Genomic DNA, 17,527 nt, shown 5'->3' on the forward strand with positions numbered 1-17,527 from the left:
GCCTTGGTGAGCAGCTGGGCAGGATGGAGCTTTTCCTGTTCTTTTCGACCCTGCTGCAGTCGTTCACATTCAAAACGCCAGAGGGAGCTTCTCGTCCAAACACTGACGCCGGCGTTTTCGGTCTGACTCTGACTCCGCATCCGTTCCAGTTCAGTGCGATACCGCGTTAGTTTCTACCTTCGCCAAGAAGGTTATATTTTGGGTAACCCCTGTATGTGAGTATGTGTGGTTGTGTGTAAAAGACCAGCATAACTCGAGAGCACCTCGGATGGCTTGTTTTGATATTTAGTATCTGACCTGGAAACTATTAGAATTTGGGCCTCCTATATAGCGGCTTGTTATAGTACTGCAGTAGAACTTCTGGGTTTAATATCTCTACTTCTGGATATGATGTGGTAATGGCTTTTGAGTTGGCTTAAATCTAGTTATGAAAAAATTAGCCAAGATTAGACTTTCTAAAGTTCCTTCTTTAGGACATATTGTTTGTAAGGCGGTGTCGGCAAAACGAAGGACAGGAGCATTTTTGTTTGAAAAAAGGATCTAGATCTGTCTGTATAGTTCTCTTTCTCCTCCTCTCTCTAGATCTCCTCCATTTCGGCTGATCTTCTACCATATTTCTCTCTCAATCTCTCCATATCTCTCTTTCTCTCTTTCTCTCTGTCTCTTTCTCTTTCTCTCTCTCTCTCTCTCTCTCTCTCTACACGAGTCAGGGGTAGGATTTGTTTTGATTTAATTTTTGTTACATAAAACAAAATTCCCACAGCTTTTAAAGGAAGAACACGTCACTCTGTGTAACCTCACACCAATTCAATTAGTAGCTTTTACGGTGTACTAGACTTAAAGCAAAACCTACACAAAAAACACACGGAAACAGACTCGGATAGTGCTCTGTATCTTGTTTAGCGGAGTTTGAGGAAATAATCCCTTTTTGGGCACTTGCTTAAAATGTCTATAAAGCAGGGAAATTAAACACCATGTGTTTTTGGTGGAACCCAATATATGACCTCGGTCTGCTCTCAATTAGCGTGCTTCCATGTCCTTATTTCAGGTCATTCTAATTAGTTTTAATTAGTTTTGGCTAAGGCTACACAAATAGACCGAAGGCTTACGAAATGTTTAGACACATAGGATTAAAAACTGGCTGCATGGGCCTTGTCCCCTGAATGCACATTGGGACTGAACTTACATTTGCGAACAGTTTGGAGCGTTCGTTCGGTGCTTCCCAAAAAACTAAGTAATCCCGTACATCACAGGAAGACCAAAGTCTACGGGTACTCGCCGCCACACAACAACACGGCGGTCAGGGAGCGACGCCCCTGCCCACTGAGGAGCCAAAAGCCTCCAACCAGTCCCACAGACCACCTGCACTTGCACCCAAGAAAATAATCCCTTTACTTTCAGTGCCTGAGCCCTCAACAAAATGAAGTTGGTGCTTAAAATAAAGACAAAGAAGGCAGAAGCAAGTCAAGCCCTCTACAGAGACGCGCAATGGACTACAACACTGCCACCACATCAGACACAAGGAAGACACCAAGAAGAACCACACAGGGAACCAAGACACCACCGTCAACCACACCATCGAGAAAAGAGAACTACAGGAACGTCGCGTACGAGTTGTTCAAGCGCTACAATATGCTGAGAAGCCAGAGCTACAAGCCAGAGCAATGATACAGCAAGAAGGAGGGGGCAACATACTGAAGAAGACTGTTTTTCTTTATTCTCGATAGTGTTAAGGGAACCTCTGTGACATATGTAACTGTTTTAGAACAATGGATGAAGTCACACTATAAGAGGTCAAGTAAGAAAAGCCCTGTATACGTAGGGCACCATGCACTAGGGCGATATGCACTGGATAGTTACCAGAGTATTATGCAATGAAAAGGTATATAAGTCAAGTAAGGTCATACATAGCGAAAAGCCCTATATACGTAGGGCACCATGCACTAGGGCGATATGCACTGGATAGATACCAGGGCGTTCTCCACTGGAAAGGTATATAAGTGCGAGCTTCACGAACTTGTGTCATTTAGCCTCTAGCCACTGAAGAAGTTGTAGGCAACGAAACCGGTTTGGCCGACAGACTGAATAAACGTTCAGAAACTTGAACTATGCGGCTCCAGATGTCTTATTGAGGGATGACTGCGGTGCGATAGATGTCGTTTAGCTGAAGGATGAGTCCACTCTACTATATACTGTACGGAACCAAAACGGGAACCGAACCCAGGACCTTCTAACTCATAAAGGGATTGGAGCACTAGCAGGACCATAGAGGAGCCAGCATGCCGCTGTTGTCACCGTTCCTTGTACTGTTCCTGTTGATGGTGACGCCCAAAGGCATCAACACAGCGCCCATAGGCATCAACAGCAACTCCAACCTCCAGTCGGATATCAACTCTCTAAAGCAATCCGTCCAAAAGACAAACGGTAAGGAATGACGCTTCACTGCAACAATTTGTATAGTTGTCTATAAATAGATAGTCTAACCCTTTTTGGAATATTTTACAGTGCATAATTGTAGTAGTAACTTGTAATAGTAACTAAACGTCCCTTTTCTTTTCGCTGACAACAGTGCACTGCTTTAAGTCATTGGCAATCCGCCGATGTGTAGTTTCATTTATATTGGACCTGGAAAAGAAATCACTATTGGTGTACCATGTGGCTAATGGAATTAAATCTCGCTTAAACTAAAGAGAACGTCCGAAAGAATCCGTCCGATCTATTCCACTCTTTTTCTCAGAAAATCTATATCTATCATTTTCTAGTCATATGCATATCGGGGTTGTTGTTAGCTTCAGTATGTCTTGGCACAATCACGTTCGAAGTATTGTTCTTAAAGCTTTAAGATATGTCAAATTATTCAGTGTTCCCAAAAAAGAAGTATTTAGATTCCAATCCGTAGAAATATTTACGGGAATAGTTTACTGTAAAGAAATTAAAGAGTACATCAGCATTCTCCACTTGACAGGATGGGTAACACAGTTGCACACTGAGATGAAGACCATCCGGGGTAGACTGGAAGGCATCAATGAACTACTGTCCAGATTGAAGGTCAGTTTTAGTTAGTATTTGTACATGTATTTTATTAGCCGGTTCATTGGGGCCTAGAGCCGGTACAACTGTCCTTTAAGCTAAGGGCACAACCCGCCGTACGTGCAATTTGTCCGTACGTTTTCATGGGAGGCCACGTCCGCCACGTATATCTAAAAACGTTCAGGCTGTACAGGGCAGGCGCGTCGCCCGTACTACGAGCGTAGGTGGGTCGAATCCGCAGCCCGATGGCACACAAAGTTTTGCCTGCACGTGAAGTTCTACGGCGTCTCTGCGTGCTCCAAAATCCGTCGGATTCCACACGAGTTCGTACGGAGGCGGTACTTACCACTTTCGTATCCCAAAAGATTGCCCACGTTTTGGCACGTAGACAGCACGTATTTGCACGTACGGCGGGTTGTGCCCTCAGCTTTAGAATAACGCACAGGCTTCTATTTTTGTATCGATTAAATCGATTTTTAAGTCTTTGGTGAAACCAATCGCTTTCCAGGTGTGTAGCACTTGGCACAATGTTGATCAAACCTGCAAACTGCATACACATGTAGGTAATTTTGTCCGTGTACGTCGCACGACAGATTTACAAGTTTTAAACAAGTAGTAGGGGAACTCTTCGGATAGTTGTAAAACCGTCGTACGTCCCTCGCTGAAAATTGCACATTGTGTGTGAGCGTGGCTTACTAAAAAGACCCCCCACACACACACACGTACATGTGGTCAGTTAGTCAGTCAGTCCCATAGCTTAGTGCATCCTAATTTCCGATACTTGAATACCACGGAAAAATTCATATTTCTCGTGCAACTAGATAAACCAGACATTATTGATTCCATCGGTCCTTATGTTTATAACTGTTTTAAGAAGCAAGAAGAAGTTGAACTTGTACATACTAGAATGTATTAGCATATGTAGAGATGATAAGATACCTTTTTGTCAAAATTGTACATTATCACTAGCGCTACGACCTGTACTTAGCTTGTTTGAGCACAAATGTACAATAAAGGTCATTCATTCATTCAATATTATGGTTTGTGCCAATGTAGCCTTTCCAAAGCCAAATCGCAAAACTCCAGGCGGGCCAAGGCGATCTCAACTCGACCATAAGCGCCCTGCACGGCTCTCTGGAAGACCTGGAACAGCGGGAGTACATCGAACGCTGTAAGTACTGATGATGATTAAAATCGTATAAGGAGACGTATAAAATGAAGTATTGGGAATTACACTGGTGGTCAATGGGTGGAGAAGTTGCTGTCAGGAGCGGGCGAGCGAGCGAGAGACAGACCGAGAGAGCGAGAGAGAGTGAACGAGAGAGAGAGAGAGAAAGAGAGACACAGAGAGAAAGTGAGAGAGAGAGAGAGAGAGAGAGAGGGAGAAAGAAAGAGAGAGAGAGACAAAGAGAGAGAGAGAGACAAAGAGACAGACAGAGAGAGAGACAGACAGAGAGAGAGATGGTGTAAGACATAAAGAAAGCAGATAATTGTTTTTGCCTACGTCACATTTCCCAATTGGAACCCGGTCGGGCAGCTTTAAAGAACGAAAACTATGATATAAAAGACACCGAAGTACACAACACGTAATAGTCATGGGCATTATTTGTGTATATTTTCACGTATTCATTTCTATTTTTCATTGCCACAAACAGTCTGTCCGGGCCCCGGTTTGCAAATGTAACGTAAGCCTTAGCAGTGAGTAATAATCGTATGGCCGTTCGTCGTAATTGCATAGGTAAGTCATGGCAATGAGGGGAGGAAATCTTTCTGTCTTTGCAAGCACGTGATTAGCGTGCGTTTCATTGTTTGTGTTACTGTTGTTGTTGCTTCAGGTGAGTCTGGTTTGATGGAAACACCATATGATGGTGTGTTCAGTACCGGCTCAGCAACTGGACTCCGATTCCTACACCTGGAAGCCACGTTTAGTAGGGCCTTCCGCACAATCCCCATGGTGACCATCGGCTTGGCGCATGTGGACCACGTCCTTAATACTAACATCCGCGTCAAAGCCCGGGTGTTTAGCGCCACCAAGACAAGCCTCATGGTGGCACTCGGCACGTGGGAAGATTCGTTGCTGTACTCTGCCAGTGTCCACTGGATGGCCTGTGCATGAGATGTACAAACTAAATTGGTTTTCAGGCTTAGCCGAATGAGTCAAAATCATGTCTTGCTGTAGTCAGGAAAAACAAACTTACCACTTCTGTTTTGCACTCAGCGAAGGCGTCTCGCCCAAACGCTTTAGTAAATGACTAATTTTTGTTGCACAACAATTGTATCTGTGATGTATTGCACTTCAAGTACACATGGTGATGGGAGCTCCAATTCGAAACACTGTTTGTATCTAATGATATAGTGACTCTTTTCTAACATTGTCATGTGTAATCCAAGGGACGTCCCTTTCCAATGCTAGGCACACATTTACACCTGAGTGAAGTGAAGAAAGTTGCGTAAATTGCTTTCTTGAAAGACATAACGTGGACTTTGAGCGAAACACCGACCGTTACAGTACAAGACGCCACAATGGCCGATTAAGTAATCGAGAATAACAGGCAGTGACCTTACTTGATACTCTGGTAGGGATTAGGAGTACTAAATTTAGCAAATGGTAGCGTGTTGTTATGTATCTCTTTTGTTAATTTTTCATACAGCTGATACGGCCATATGCTGATTCCGTTATAACAAAGTTTGAAATTTAAAACTGACTTGTAATTCGGGTGGGAACTTGGCTCTGTGGAACATTTAGAATAGTATAGTGAGCATTTCAATCAATCCCTCTTCTTTCCTTTTTGAAGAGTACGTGATGAAAAGTTAACTTAGTAGTTGCAAATAAAGAACTGATTACTTTGTTTTGATTTGATTTGTGTTTTATAAAGCAAAATTCCCACAGCTTTTGAAGGGAGAACATCTCACTCAGAATAAGCTCACACCCATTCAATTGGTTGCTTTTAGGTTTAATTTAACTTGAATTAAAAACTATAACAACAATAAGCGTGGCATTAAAAGCTATTGCCATGGTGACGGTTTTATTGTTTATAAGTATTAATTATTGTTGTTGTTGTAGGTGTGTTGTATTTGTGTTCCTTTCGCCTAGCTGTATGTATGAAGATTGTTTCACGCGATGGATGTTTGTAGGGCATTGCTGTTAACACGAAAGGCGATCTCTTGTGTGACGAGTGACTATAATCATAAATTTTTCTCATCGATTATACAAATGAGGTCCTCATTTGCATGGAAAATATCAGTTGGCGTCCTCTACCTGAATAATAATGTATTCAAGGTATGAAAGTCTTAGCAAAGAAAGCTATTGTAGCATTTTCTCATGAATTATATAAATGAGACCCTAATTTGCATGACTTACGTCCGCATGTCCAACTTAACGTACATGTTGCTACCACATGTTGAAAGAATGAAATTTTCATCATTTAACACTACAATAACAATATCTCATTAATTAAAGTAAATTAAGTAACGATTTGTATAATTGATGCCTATCGATCTTTCCCTCTTTTCTAGTTACATATGTTATTTTTAAATGCCCTAGTAGAAATACTGTGGCTTAATAAACTGCGTTCATTTATTATGCAAATTAGCCCCTGGTTGCATTGATATCCATAATTTATGGAAAGCATCTCCGAAGTTATCTACATATAAAAAATCACGATGATCCGTCAACCCCTTCCCGAGCTATTTCCTTTCAAAAGGATGGTGCAATTGTGCACGCTCGGACAAATTGCTCTACAAAGATACATCCAGACAGGCTGTTTCGCTGTTGGATGTCCCTGCGTAGAAGGATGACATCAGTATATTTCGATAAAAGAAGCATGTAGTCGGTGGCTTCACACATCCCTTTTTCTTTCCTTCTTCTCTTGTATGTTTTTTGAAATGTTGAAGAAAAATGAAAACTGTCAAAAAAACCTCTCGTCCCTCTTGTCTAGCTTTCTTTCTTTTTTTGATCTTGTCATACCCCAATTAGAAAAAAACAGGAGGCGGCGAAATTGCTTCACCCAAAAATCTGAAACAAAGATGAGCAATAAGCATAACGCAGAAAACCTTGGTAGGTGTTTATGTGTAGTTAAATTCGCCCCCTACCATATTTCCTTCAAAGCGCATGCTACCGGACAATACCCTTACAAGCTGACATACGGTGGAACAAAAAGACAATATTCGTAGCCTTACACGACGTTTTGTGAGCAGCAAAAGTTATATGCAAACTAGAGTTCCACGAACACATCTCTCCAAATAATCATGTCTTTATTCAAGACTTTATGGTGTTATTTATGCATTACTGAAGAGTACCTACCCATATAGCAAACGACTGCATGAATGTGTGTTCCCCGCAAACCGACGAACGCTACCAAAAACATAACATTCCTGATTTCTCAACTTCCTTCATCGATCATGTCAATAAGCTACGGATTAACATGATTAAAACTGATTATATAATTATCACTCAAACTATCGACACACCAACTATCATGACAATCCGTCCAACATTTCTTGAGGAATTCCCTTTTAAAGCCCCTAGGGGGCACAACCTCCGCGAATAAGTCCCTGTTCAAAGACGTATCCACTACTTAAAAATCATGAACATGGCACTTGAGGAAAATTTTACCTCTAACGTTGAACCTTTGCTACAGTACCGTAACTTGCCGCTAGGAGACCCATTATCGAACTTGACCTTCCCTTTTCCATCCCCTACGTATACCTACCAGGGATTATGCACAACCATCCGCAACGTCTCGAGCTATGCTGTCCGCAAACAAACGAACACACACTCGACCCGCTACCGTCCTGACAAAAAAAGCTACGCCAACCATTTTAGACCTCGACCTTCCTTTCCGCAACCACTACTGAAATGCCAAATATCATGAAAATTCATACACAAATTGGCGAGTTATATAGAGTTAACCTACATGAAGACTCACACACCAATGCCATAACCGAAAATATAACCTTCTTGGCGAAGGTAATTACCTAGCAAAAATCGAACACACTATGTCAGATTTACAAACGTAAAACCGAGCTGTCCTTGGTACTGAACACCACACACACACACACACACTCACACACACACCCTGGTGCTCACGGTTACTAGCTAAACGTTGGTCAGATATGAAAAAAAAATATGTAACACTACTCTGCATCTTTCATACATTGTATCATTAGGGGCGGTAAGCGGTACATGGAGGGCCAATATAGCCAATTTTCAGACAATTGAAAACTAGGAGTCACGACCAAGCTCCAATTTATAATTTTACTTTAAGTACCTATTTACACCTTTTGATTATCTACTTAAATTTCTAGTTGTCCCTCCTATGCAGCGTATTGTTGTGTGATATTTTAATTGACACCTAAAATCATACATTGTGAGATTGGAATGTCGGAAATGTCTACTTATTTGATGAAAATCTAAATGCAAGTTGGTCACCATTATGGTGGCAAACGTATTGCTGACAATACATAATAACAATATATTATTAATTAATGCAGTTTTACTTCACACTGTTGTCTCGTAAACAAGGTCTGGGCAAGAGCCTTCTTTCTCGCCATCCTCAAACACACGTATTAACTTGTCCCGTGTTGGCTGCAGCAGTTTATCTTCATCCGGGTCCTGTGCTTCATCCGGGACCTGTGCCTCATCCGGGTCTCGCGCCCAGGAAACCGGATCAGTCCGGAGGAACAGAAGAGCCATGACGGAACCGGAAACGGAAATGGCGGCGCCGATGTAGAAGACTTTCTGCCAGGCTGCTAGTGTTTGCTGTCCGCAGTAGAATAACATAATGATATTTTGGAGTATAAACAACTCAAGGCCAAAATTGGGATAACGTTAAAAATTACCTAGCATATTCCTCATGTGCAGCGCTATTTATGCAAATATGTGGGTATAAAGATGACTTCTGACCTATTTTAAGGTTATTGCAGCGGGCTAAAATTAAAACAAATATCTATAACAATACACATGTCTATGCAAATATTCTTTGACACACGTTTTAAGTCTTTACTGTATGATATTTCTTTATTAAATTGATTTTTTGAAGATGTAAGAAATAATTCAAAATTCAGTCATGGTGTGCTTTCGCGGTACTTACGTTTTCGTCTGTAATAATTCCCACCGTCAGAGGCACAATGAATCCTGCGCAGTTTGCTACTGCGTTGCTGAGTCCAAACGCTACTCCGGAGAACCCGAGTGTGAGTTCTGTGTAGCTCGGGTAAAACCCAGGAACCATCACACCTTGCATGACCGTGGCCAGACACAACATGGCGATGGCTGCTGTGGAGTCACATCTCACGTGACCAACAGCAACAAGGCATGCGCCAACGCCAGCTAAAGCTGCAAATTGTCGAATGTCATTTTGTAAGCACTAAACGTATTTCTTGACTTTTTTTCAGAGACATACGTCGTTTATTTAAAACAAAATCAAGTTAACACAGTTTTCTCAAACATCCTAGGACGAATTTGCAAGGACAGGAATTGTGGGTAATATGTCAAAGGTCGACGTACATGACACATAAACAAAACAGCTTTGTAGGGCATATCAAGAAAATGGTCGAAGCCATGATTGTTTACAAGTTAGTGGCCGTTTCCTTTACACATCATTTATAATTCCTTTTGCTTCACATGCGTACTTCGGAGTTTGAAAGTTCTTTGGAAAAAAGACATAACAGTATTTCAATAGGATACAGTGGCAAAGCATTATCGTCCAAGTTCCAGGACTTTGACAATGACCGTCTAACTCTTATCTACATCATTTACATTGTCTACATCATATACCACGCTGCATCGCAACTGTGCATGTGCTGTAAAATGTAACTTTTAATGTTTTGTGCAGAAGTATACGATAGAAAACTTTTAAAGTGTTGTAAGATAACTTTGGGATTTGATCTTGAAAGAGAGATCAAAAATGATATCTTACCTAGTAAGGATGTCTTTCTAATGTTGACCTTCTTAAACCTCGATAGTTTAATGATGGCATCGATGATGACACTAGACAGTATCCTTGATGCCATGAGAGTCAGGTATGGCATAGCGGACAAAGCTCCATTCTGTACGTAAATAAAAACCACTGTCATTTAAATCATAGTAAGCAATTCCACACTTAAAATGCAAAGTCGTCATCTACACTTAACGTCCGAGGGACGGCCCTAGCCGAAGCTAGGTACTCATTTTGACCTGAGTTAAGTGAGGAAAGCCGTGTAAAGTGCCTTTCACAAGGGCACAAGATCGGTAACACAGCAGCCGGATTCGAACCCGCAACCTCTCGGTTCCGAGTCGAACACACTGCCACTGAGCTACGTGGTACGTATGATAATCGTTGCATCAAAGCACCAAATGTTAAAATCAACCATTTTAGGCATACATTGCCATTGGTAAATCCCAATTTCGTACAGTTTACTCACCGCATCAAGGTTAAAGTTGAGTATTGTATCCATGTACAACGGCAGGCAGGTTAGCATCATGTAAAATCCCCAACCGTCAGTACAGTGGATGTAGATCAGTACCCATAAGTGTGGCGATGTGAGCATTTTGAACCAAGGGATCTCTCTTCTCTATGAATGAAAATTAATACAGAACCCAATATCAAACAAGTGTTAGCATATTTAAAAGTGGGTAGTAGATTTTCATGCCAATGACTACTAGTTCTACTTTTAAACAGAGGAATACATGTACACGATATGTATTCTCTATGAAAAGCGACCGCCAGGTCGATTGTGTGTAAATATACACAAATCCAAAGGCGCCTTGCACATGTGTACGCACAGACATGCATGGCCACACACACACACACACACACACACACACACACACACACACACACACACACACACACACACACACACACACACACACACGCACACACACATACACAAACGCATACATACATACATACACATACACAAATACGCGCCGACATAAGATACAATTTTTGTTTGAGTAATACGTCTTCAAACCGGTGCTGTGGATAGGCAAGAACCAGCCACCAGCTAACCATACGTTACCTTTGTTGTTGTCTCCAAATTTGACTCGATATATTTCCTTTCAACTTCAGATATCGTCGGGTGTACAGAAGGCGAGTCAAACGCTAGGAGACACCAGATAAAGCAAAACACCAGGCCAGCTCCACCTACAAGTACAATGCAGAAAGGGAAAAGAGCATCGAATTATATTGCCCTGTTATGTTGAGTGATGTAAGTGCCAGTGGGTATGAAGTAAACGCAGCATGGTAAAGGTGCGCTCCCACCGCACTGTGTGAACCCCGCAGTGACGCAAGCTTGACACGGTGCGGTGGGAGCGCACCTTAAGTCATTCTTAATCAAGATGGGGAAAATATTACGATGCATAATATATGTCGGGTAGACAATACAGAATGAGATCTCAATTGTTTTTGAAGAGTTTGTCGATTCAACCCCCATGTAAAACCGGGACAAAGACTTGACTTACAAGTTTTCTGAAATAAATTTATGTTGCCTTAGAGCGCCTATTAAATCCTGCGAAATAGTCGAAAATTCAGTTCGCAGTAATTTATCGACATGACCAGCGATCTAAATATAATAATGCTACACTTTATATATCTCAATAAAATGATATTGCTGATGCTAATGCTGATGATACAAATGATGATGATAAAGGTGATAAATAAGATGTTATAAAATACCAATGTAATGCATTGGCTACAGCTTCTGCCAGATCTGAAGTGTAAATTAAGACGATCTCAAATTGCTGCTTTTGAAGATGATACTGATTATGATGTGGAGGAGCATAAGAGATGCATTATCATTTTGTTAAAAGGAAAATAAAAAGTTTCTTTCTTCGTATGTATGTAAAAATTTTGTATATAGACTTATAGGACTTATAAACGATGTAACTGTATCTGTGTTATATACTTTGTCTGACCTTTGCCTCTTCCCTCATGACCTCAATGAAAAGCGGCCTGCAGGCTGATTTGAGCTTTTCATGAATAAATAAAGGTTCAAACAAACAAACAAACAAACATACAAACAAACACTTTAAAAACGATACTGCCTCACCTGTTATGTACAGGGTAACAGCCCAGCCAAACAGTGTGATGAGACGTGCTGTCAATGTAAAACCCACAAAGACTCCCAAGGTTTCACCTGTGTTAACGGAAAAAAATTCTTTGTATAATAATATAATATATAATAATTGCCTCTTCGTTTACGCTAGTGTAGCTATTCTATATACAAAAGGTACATTTCTATTCTCTTATTGAGTATCGTGTATGTACACATCTATTCATTATTCAACACTTTCTCTTCTCACATACGTTAGATGATATGCACATACATGCACAACTTAAACACACAGAAACACGCAAACAAACATAATATATTGTATAATCATACATGTATGAATGCATACATACACACTTACACAGGCGCAAGCAAACATGAACCAATCTTAAGATAATAAACTAAAATAACGAAAGGCAGTATCTGTAACAGTTGTTCTTGTCTGTGTGTGGTGGCTTACCGGTAGTGACAATTGTAAGAAGACGACCTCTCTCCGAAGGCGGGGCCCATCGGGACAAGATGCCAAAGATACTCGGGTATGTCACACCCTACGAAGAATGTGGGGTAATGATGATGATGAAGAAGAACGTACAGTTAAACCTTCCCAAGACGACCACCCGGGGGACCGGGCAAAAGCGGTCGATTTGGACAGATGGTGAGTTAGAAGAGTATTGACTCACAACACGATGATGCACTAAATTATAGATAAAATTGTCCATTATTCTCTTTAAATTTGGTATCTTTATAGCGTAATGTGACGTAATTAGGACGCAATCATGCATTTTTGGGCTGAAACAGTCTGAAAAGGGCATTTCCGTTATTCTATTAAACATTTGACTATCAAAGGTATCTTACTGATCTTCAAATCTGTTAATTTTTCTGTTCCCAATGACGATGGAACTGACGTCGATGTTGCATTACATTAGGACGAAGTAACTACATTCTTTTATTAAGTTTTACCTGCACAAATCCGACCGCCACTCGAACTACAAAAAGCCACCATTCTCCAGCGAAGGCAGCCGCGGGTGTGAGCAGAGTCAGAACGGAGGAGAGCAGGATGCTCAGGCCGAGAACTTTCTTCCCACCAAACCTGGCCTCCAGGAACCCTCCCATCACCTGACTGAAGACGTGGCCGTACGAGTAGGCACCGATGATGCGGCCTTGCGTGATGGGGTCCCAGGAAAACTTGCCCTGAAGAAAAAGAAAGGAAATTGGTTAAATTTACAATATTGTCACATCATATATACAGTATTTTGCAACTATTCTGAGTCACCCTTCTTTTAACCCGAACTACCAATGAGTGCGGGGTATAATATACGGGGATGGCGGATAGAAATGTGTTATGCCACCTTAACTGACTTGAACTAAACAATATTACAACTATGAATAGAGCATTGAGATACATGTACATGTACTTTGTTAAACTGTAGGCAAACAAAACCACAAACGAAAACATTACTTGAAAGGCATATTGAACAAAAATCACTTTGGTATAACCACTTTCAATATCTAACATATCTAATATATAAGTGTGGAATTTATAATTAGAAGTTCATAAATTATGCTAATGTGATGACGTAATTGGTCAAAATTCATGAAAAAAATTGCCCTGTATGGATAGGGTTAAAAGACTGTAACAAAAGAGAGTACGGAAAAAGAGAGAACGTTAAAACTCAAATATCTTACCTGACTTTTATAATCTGTACTGTTTGCGTGCCACAATTTTCTCGTCTCGTTGTGCAGTTCAAAAGCCGTGTTGTTTTCGCGTGTAAAATTCTTTATAACCTGGGTCGTGTTTACATTAGAACACTCGTTCTCACTGGAGCTGTTAACTTCGTTGTTCGCAGAATTTTTCACCATAGCAACGACGATAATACTGAAGTTTGACCGCAGGCTGAAGAAGTAAATGATGAATCCCATGAGAAGGACGGCCAACGAGTACCGGGTCGAAATACAGCCGGTCACCTAAGGGTGAAGGGCAGCAAGGGTTAAGGTGGGGTCATACATGCGTATATATTCAAGTCCGTCTAGTCTCTACCAGGCTCCACAGGTCGCGGGAAAAATAGTACAAATTGGACAAATATAGATACAAAACATGCCAGATGAGTTAGCTGACCGTATGTATTGTTAGCGACCCAGCTAACTCGTCTGACATGTTACCTTGTTTACGTTTGTCCAATTTTTATTATTTTTCCAACGACCTGTGGGGCCTGGTGGAGGTAAATACTCCCATGCGCGCCTCATACGGACTAAAACATATACGCAGGTGTGATCCCACCTTAAGGTATTGATTAAATACTCTGGGACGTAGTGCAAACATAGGCAAAGTATACGGTCAACAGAATACGCAACTTGCACGGTAAACATTGGCGGGGAAGTACTGTGGAGATATGGTTCACTTGCGGTTACCGAACGTTTCCAAATTCGCAACACATTTATCAAACCTTTAGATTACCACTAGGATACAAAACTATTAGTAGACTGTGTTCGCTGATGTTCCAGGCGACCATAACCGCTTCATACCGCCAATACAATGTAGCGCTATGTAATGCATCCTTGCAACCGTGCGACATAAGATTTCAAAGATCATCCAATAGATTGAAAGAATTGTGTTGAAGAAAAAAACGTTCTTTTTACTTCTTTATTTATTTCTGTTGTTTTTAAACAGTGTAGGCGGCTCATTGCTTTACTGTCGTGTGCCACATACTAAAAACAAAATGAAATGAACAAAGAAATCAGAGAAAATAAACAATAATAACAAAATAACAATATATACACAACTGAGCGTTAGAATGCTTTATCGTAGATCAAAGTCGAAGTTTCAGGGGGTCATAGATCAGCAGTCATGTTTAGTTTGAGTTATTGACTGAAAGGCCAGACTTGGTTATTATACAATACTTATACGCTTTGTGTGTTGTGTTGTCTTTTCAGTCGCACCTGCAGAATTTGTATAATATGCCCAATGTGAAATCAAAGGTTACACACATCTGTTTTTAGGTTGCAGTGAGAGAGCGCAGCGCGATCGACGTCTTGCAGAAGGGGTTTGAGCAATAATTTTTGTTTTTGTTTTTGTTAGTCTGTCTTTGCAGCTTGCCTTATCGCCGTTAAATTTCCCCGGCTTGCACTAATGAACTAAGTGGGACACCAGCACCCAGGCACCGTAAATATCGTGGCGACGTCCCGATGGTACGATTACCAGAAAGTCAGGGTGCTCATTGTAGCTCTATTCGGACTCTAACCTCCTTAGTACCGTTATCTCAAACTCTAAACTACCGGATAGGGACCAACACACAACTAACATGCCCTTGCTCTCGTCAGAATATCAAACTTGATTACAGGACAAGGCATATTAATAAACCATGGGGATTATTCGTAGGCTTAAGTGAACGTAGACGCATAACCGGACGGCATGACCGTTAATACCATTTGTTTTCGGCCGTCACACTCCTACCCAAGCCTTTATCAGAAATAAACGTTTCGGCATAAAGATAATCAAATCTCGGTCTGTAGAAACTAGAATACCTACAGAAAACGTCATAGTACTTGGAATGAACATACACTTACTCTCTTTGTGCACGCCATTGCAGCAGTCTTCCCTTCTGTTATGAAGACTTGTTTGTTCGACCTTTGTACTTGGAAGAATATACCTTGCGGGGGGGGGGTAAGCTCTGAATGACATGAACTAGATTTCTAGCGAGGTCAACGCCCATGAAGTCGGTTCTTTCAGATGCAGAGTAACTAATTAACACTAAACTAGTGGCACGCGAGGGGCAGAGAGAAATATTTCAGACATATTGTCCATCTATTACTGGCTGTCAGATACCGTCAATACATTACAAAGGACATCTTTGTAGGGCTTATTTTAGTTTGCACCTGCTAGCAGCCATCTGATTGGTCCTGGTCCTTGTAATCGGGTCAGGATGATAAATTGGCACCTCGACTTTGCCCTGAATTGATGTAATTGTCCATTATGCTGCATACGAGTGGGGTTTATTCTTTTATTAAGGATAAAGTTACAAACTTTCCTTTACATCAAAAGACATAGCATTCATCGAATATTGTACATGGGCTGGGTAAAGATCACTTATGTTGGCAAAAAAGCGTGAGTACGAAAATTTAGAAGTTAGATTCGGATTTTTCTCGTTTGCTTGTTCCGGCGTACTTTATAGTAGCTGTGTTTACACAATCTCTCGCTGACTGGGGTCAATGTCCTCCTCTTAGGGCGGCGGCAATTGTAGGGCATGCCGCTAGGAGCACGAGTTTAGTCAGGCTAGACCAAAGTCTCAACACAAAAGCAAATTTGAACCAAAGGTCGATGATGACAAAGTCGGACAGGTGTCTTTAAATACAGCTTACCGGAATGTGTTACGGCGCGCTGTCGTTCGTAGGGTATTAATTAATCTACCCGGCGATCTGATATGACATCCAAGCAGATGCAAGCCTGGCGTATTTTCTTGTTGTCTTTATTGAAATATTGGAATGTACAAAATGTAAGACTTGCCCAAATGCAATATGACGTGGAACGCAGAGGTGACAACAAGTAACAATAAATCCATAAAAGTTTTTTTTTTTACTTCACACTGTGGTATCGTAAACAAGTACTGGACAACAGTTTTCTTTATCTCTATCTGTCATTTATCAGTTTGTGCCGTGCTGGCTGGAACAGTTTGTCTACATCCGGGTCCTGCGCCCAGGAAACCGGATCAGTCCGGAGGAACCCCAGAGCCACGACGGAACCGGAAACGGAAATGGCGGCGCTGACGTAGAAGACTTTCTGCCAGGCTGCTACAGTTTGCTGTCCGCAGTAGAATTAAGAGCTACTGACCCGCCCCGAGGTGTATATGGTGTCATAACGTCTGTGCCTTCGCTATAACCACCGAATAAAACCGGTGCCCGTGTCAATGCATTCTGACCAATCAGAAGGAGCGATAAACACCGGTCTGGGCCGGGCGAAATCTATATGTTACGGCGTCATAACCAACATGGAACGGGGCCTTCTGATTGGTCCGCGGCGCCTGGCTATATGATAATATTGTTTAATTAAAAGACACCCTAAACTCATGGCATAAAGGATAAGAAGCCAACTTTAAAACAAATTTTGAAATTGAGTGTCATATAACCCAACTAAGAAACAGCAAAACACACAAAGTGTAAAAAATTTCGTTTCTTTCCTCTGCAATGCGTTGAGCGATCTTTCAAATTCAATGTCACAGAGAGAGTGTGGCGAGAGCGCCTTCCTAGTGGAAAGGGGAGATCATATAGCTGTCATTATTTTAGTAATGGACTATACCACCCTGCAATGTGCACGTGGATCAAAGTAGCAGTAGTTTTCAATATGATGTGAAGAACGCTGCAGTCAGTATGTATATAAAGCAAAAAAAAAACTGCACCGTCAAAAATGACTATACTTAAGGCAATAGTTCACATTCACCACAATACATGTTAGCGAAATTTTGACAGATGT

At 41.3% G+C, this 17,527-nt stretch overlaps 3 protein-coding genes across 3 annotated transcripts in view; 1 reads left to right on the plus strand and 2 right to left on the minus strand.

Annotated features, from left to right (window-relative positions):
* Positions 1-2,279: 2,279 nt before the first annotated feature.
* LOC118407097 lies at positions 2,280-5,146 on the plus strand. The gene is made up of 4 exons (XM_035807517.1): positions 2,280-2,424; positions 2,966-3,048; positions 4,087-4,201; positions 4,866-5,146. Exons 1-4 carry the CDS (start codon positions 2,280-2,282, stop codon positions 5,144-5,146), a joined length of 624 nt encoding a protein of 207 aa, XP_035663410.1.
* Positions 5,147-8,167: 3,021 nt separating this feature from the next.
* LOC118406286 (sialin-like) lies at positions 8,168-15,697 on the minus strand. The gene is made up of 10 exons (XM_035806215.1): positions 15,628-15,697; positions 13,750-14,028; positions 13,024-13,254; positions 12,524-12,611; positions 12,061-12,147; positions 11,032-11,156; positions 10,432-10,581; positions 9,948-10,077; positions 9,123-9,364; positions 8,168-8,791 (listed from the first exon to the last, which is right to left on the minus strand). The coding sequence occupies exons 1-10, from the start codon at positions 15,643-15,645 to the stop codon at positions 8,531-8,533; spliced, it is 1,611 nt and encodes a 536-aa protein (XP_035662108.1). The 5' UTR covers positions 15,646-15,697; the 3' UTR covers positions 8,168-8,530.
* A 990-nt stretch (positions 15,698-16,687) lies between these two features.
* LOC118407100 overlaps positions 16,688-17,527 on the minus strand; it is a 4,893-nt gene continuing 4,053 nt past the window's right edge. The window contains exon 2 of the mRNA XM_035807518.1: positions 16,688-16,848. Within this exon, the coding sequence (XP_035663411.1) occupies positions 16,688-16,848 (161 nt within the window). The remainder of the gene's footprint in view (positions 16,849-17,527) is intronic.

Source organism: Branchiostoma floridae, chromosome 19 (genome assembly GCF_000003815.2).
Source record: "Branchiostoma floridae strain S238N-H82 chromosome 19, Bfl_VNyyK, whole genome shotgun sequence".
NCBI classification, from domain to species: Eukaryota; Metazoa; Chordata; class Leptocardii; order Amphioxiformes; family Branchiostomatidae; genus Branchiostoma; species Branchiostoma floridae.

Bases quoted from the DNA above. Each gene is read 5' to 3' on its own strand.
- LOC118407097 (XM_035807517.1), top strand. From the start codon at position 2,280: ATGCCGCTGTTGTCACCGTTCCTTGTACTGTTCCTGTTGATGGTGACG. The intron at 3,049-4,086 runs GTCAGTTTTAGT...GTGCCAATGTAG, and splicing joins AACTACTGTCCAGATTGAAG to CCTTTCCAAAGCCAAATCGC. The intron at 4,202-4,865 runs GTAAGTACTGAT...TTGTTGCTTCAG, and splicing joins GCGGGAGTACATCGAACGCT to GTGAGTCTGGTTTGATGGAA.
- LOC118406286 (XM_035806215.1), bottom strand. The intron at 12,612-13,023 runs GTAAAACTTAAT...CATTCTTCGTAG, and splicing joins TGGCGGTCGGATTTGTGCAG to GGTGTGACATACCCGAGTAT. The intron at 8,792-9,122 runs GTAAGTACCGCG...TACTGCGGACAG, and splicing joins GAATTATTACAGACGAAAAC to CAAACACTAGCAGCCTGGCA.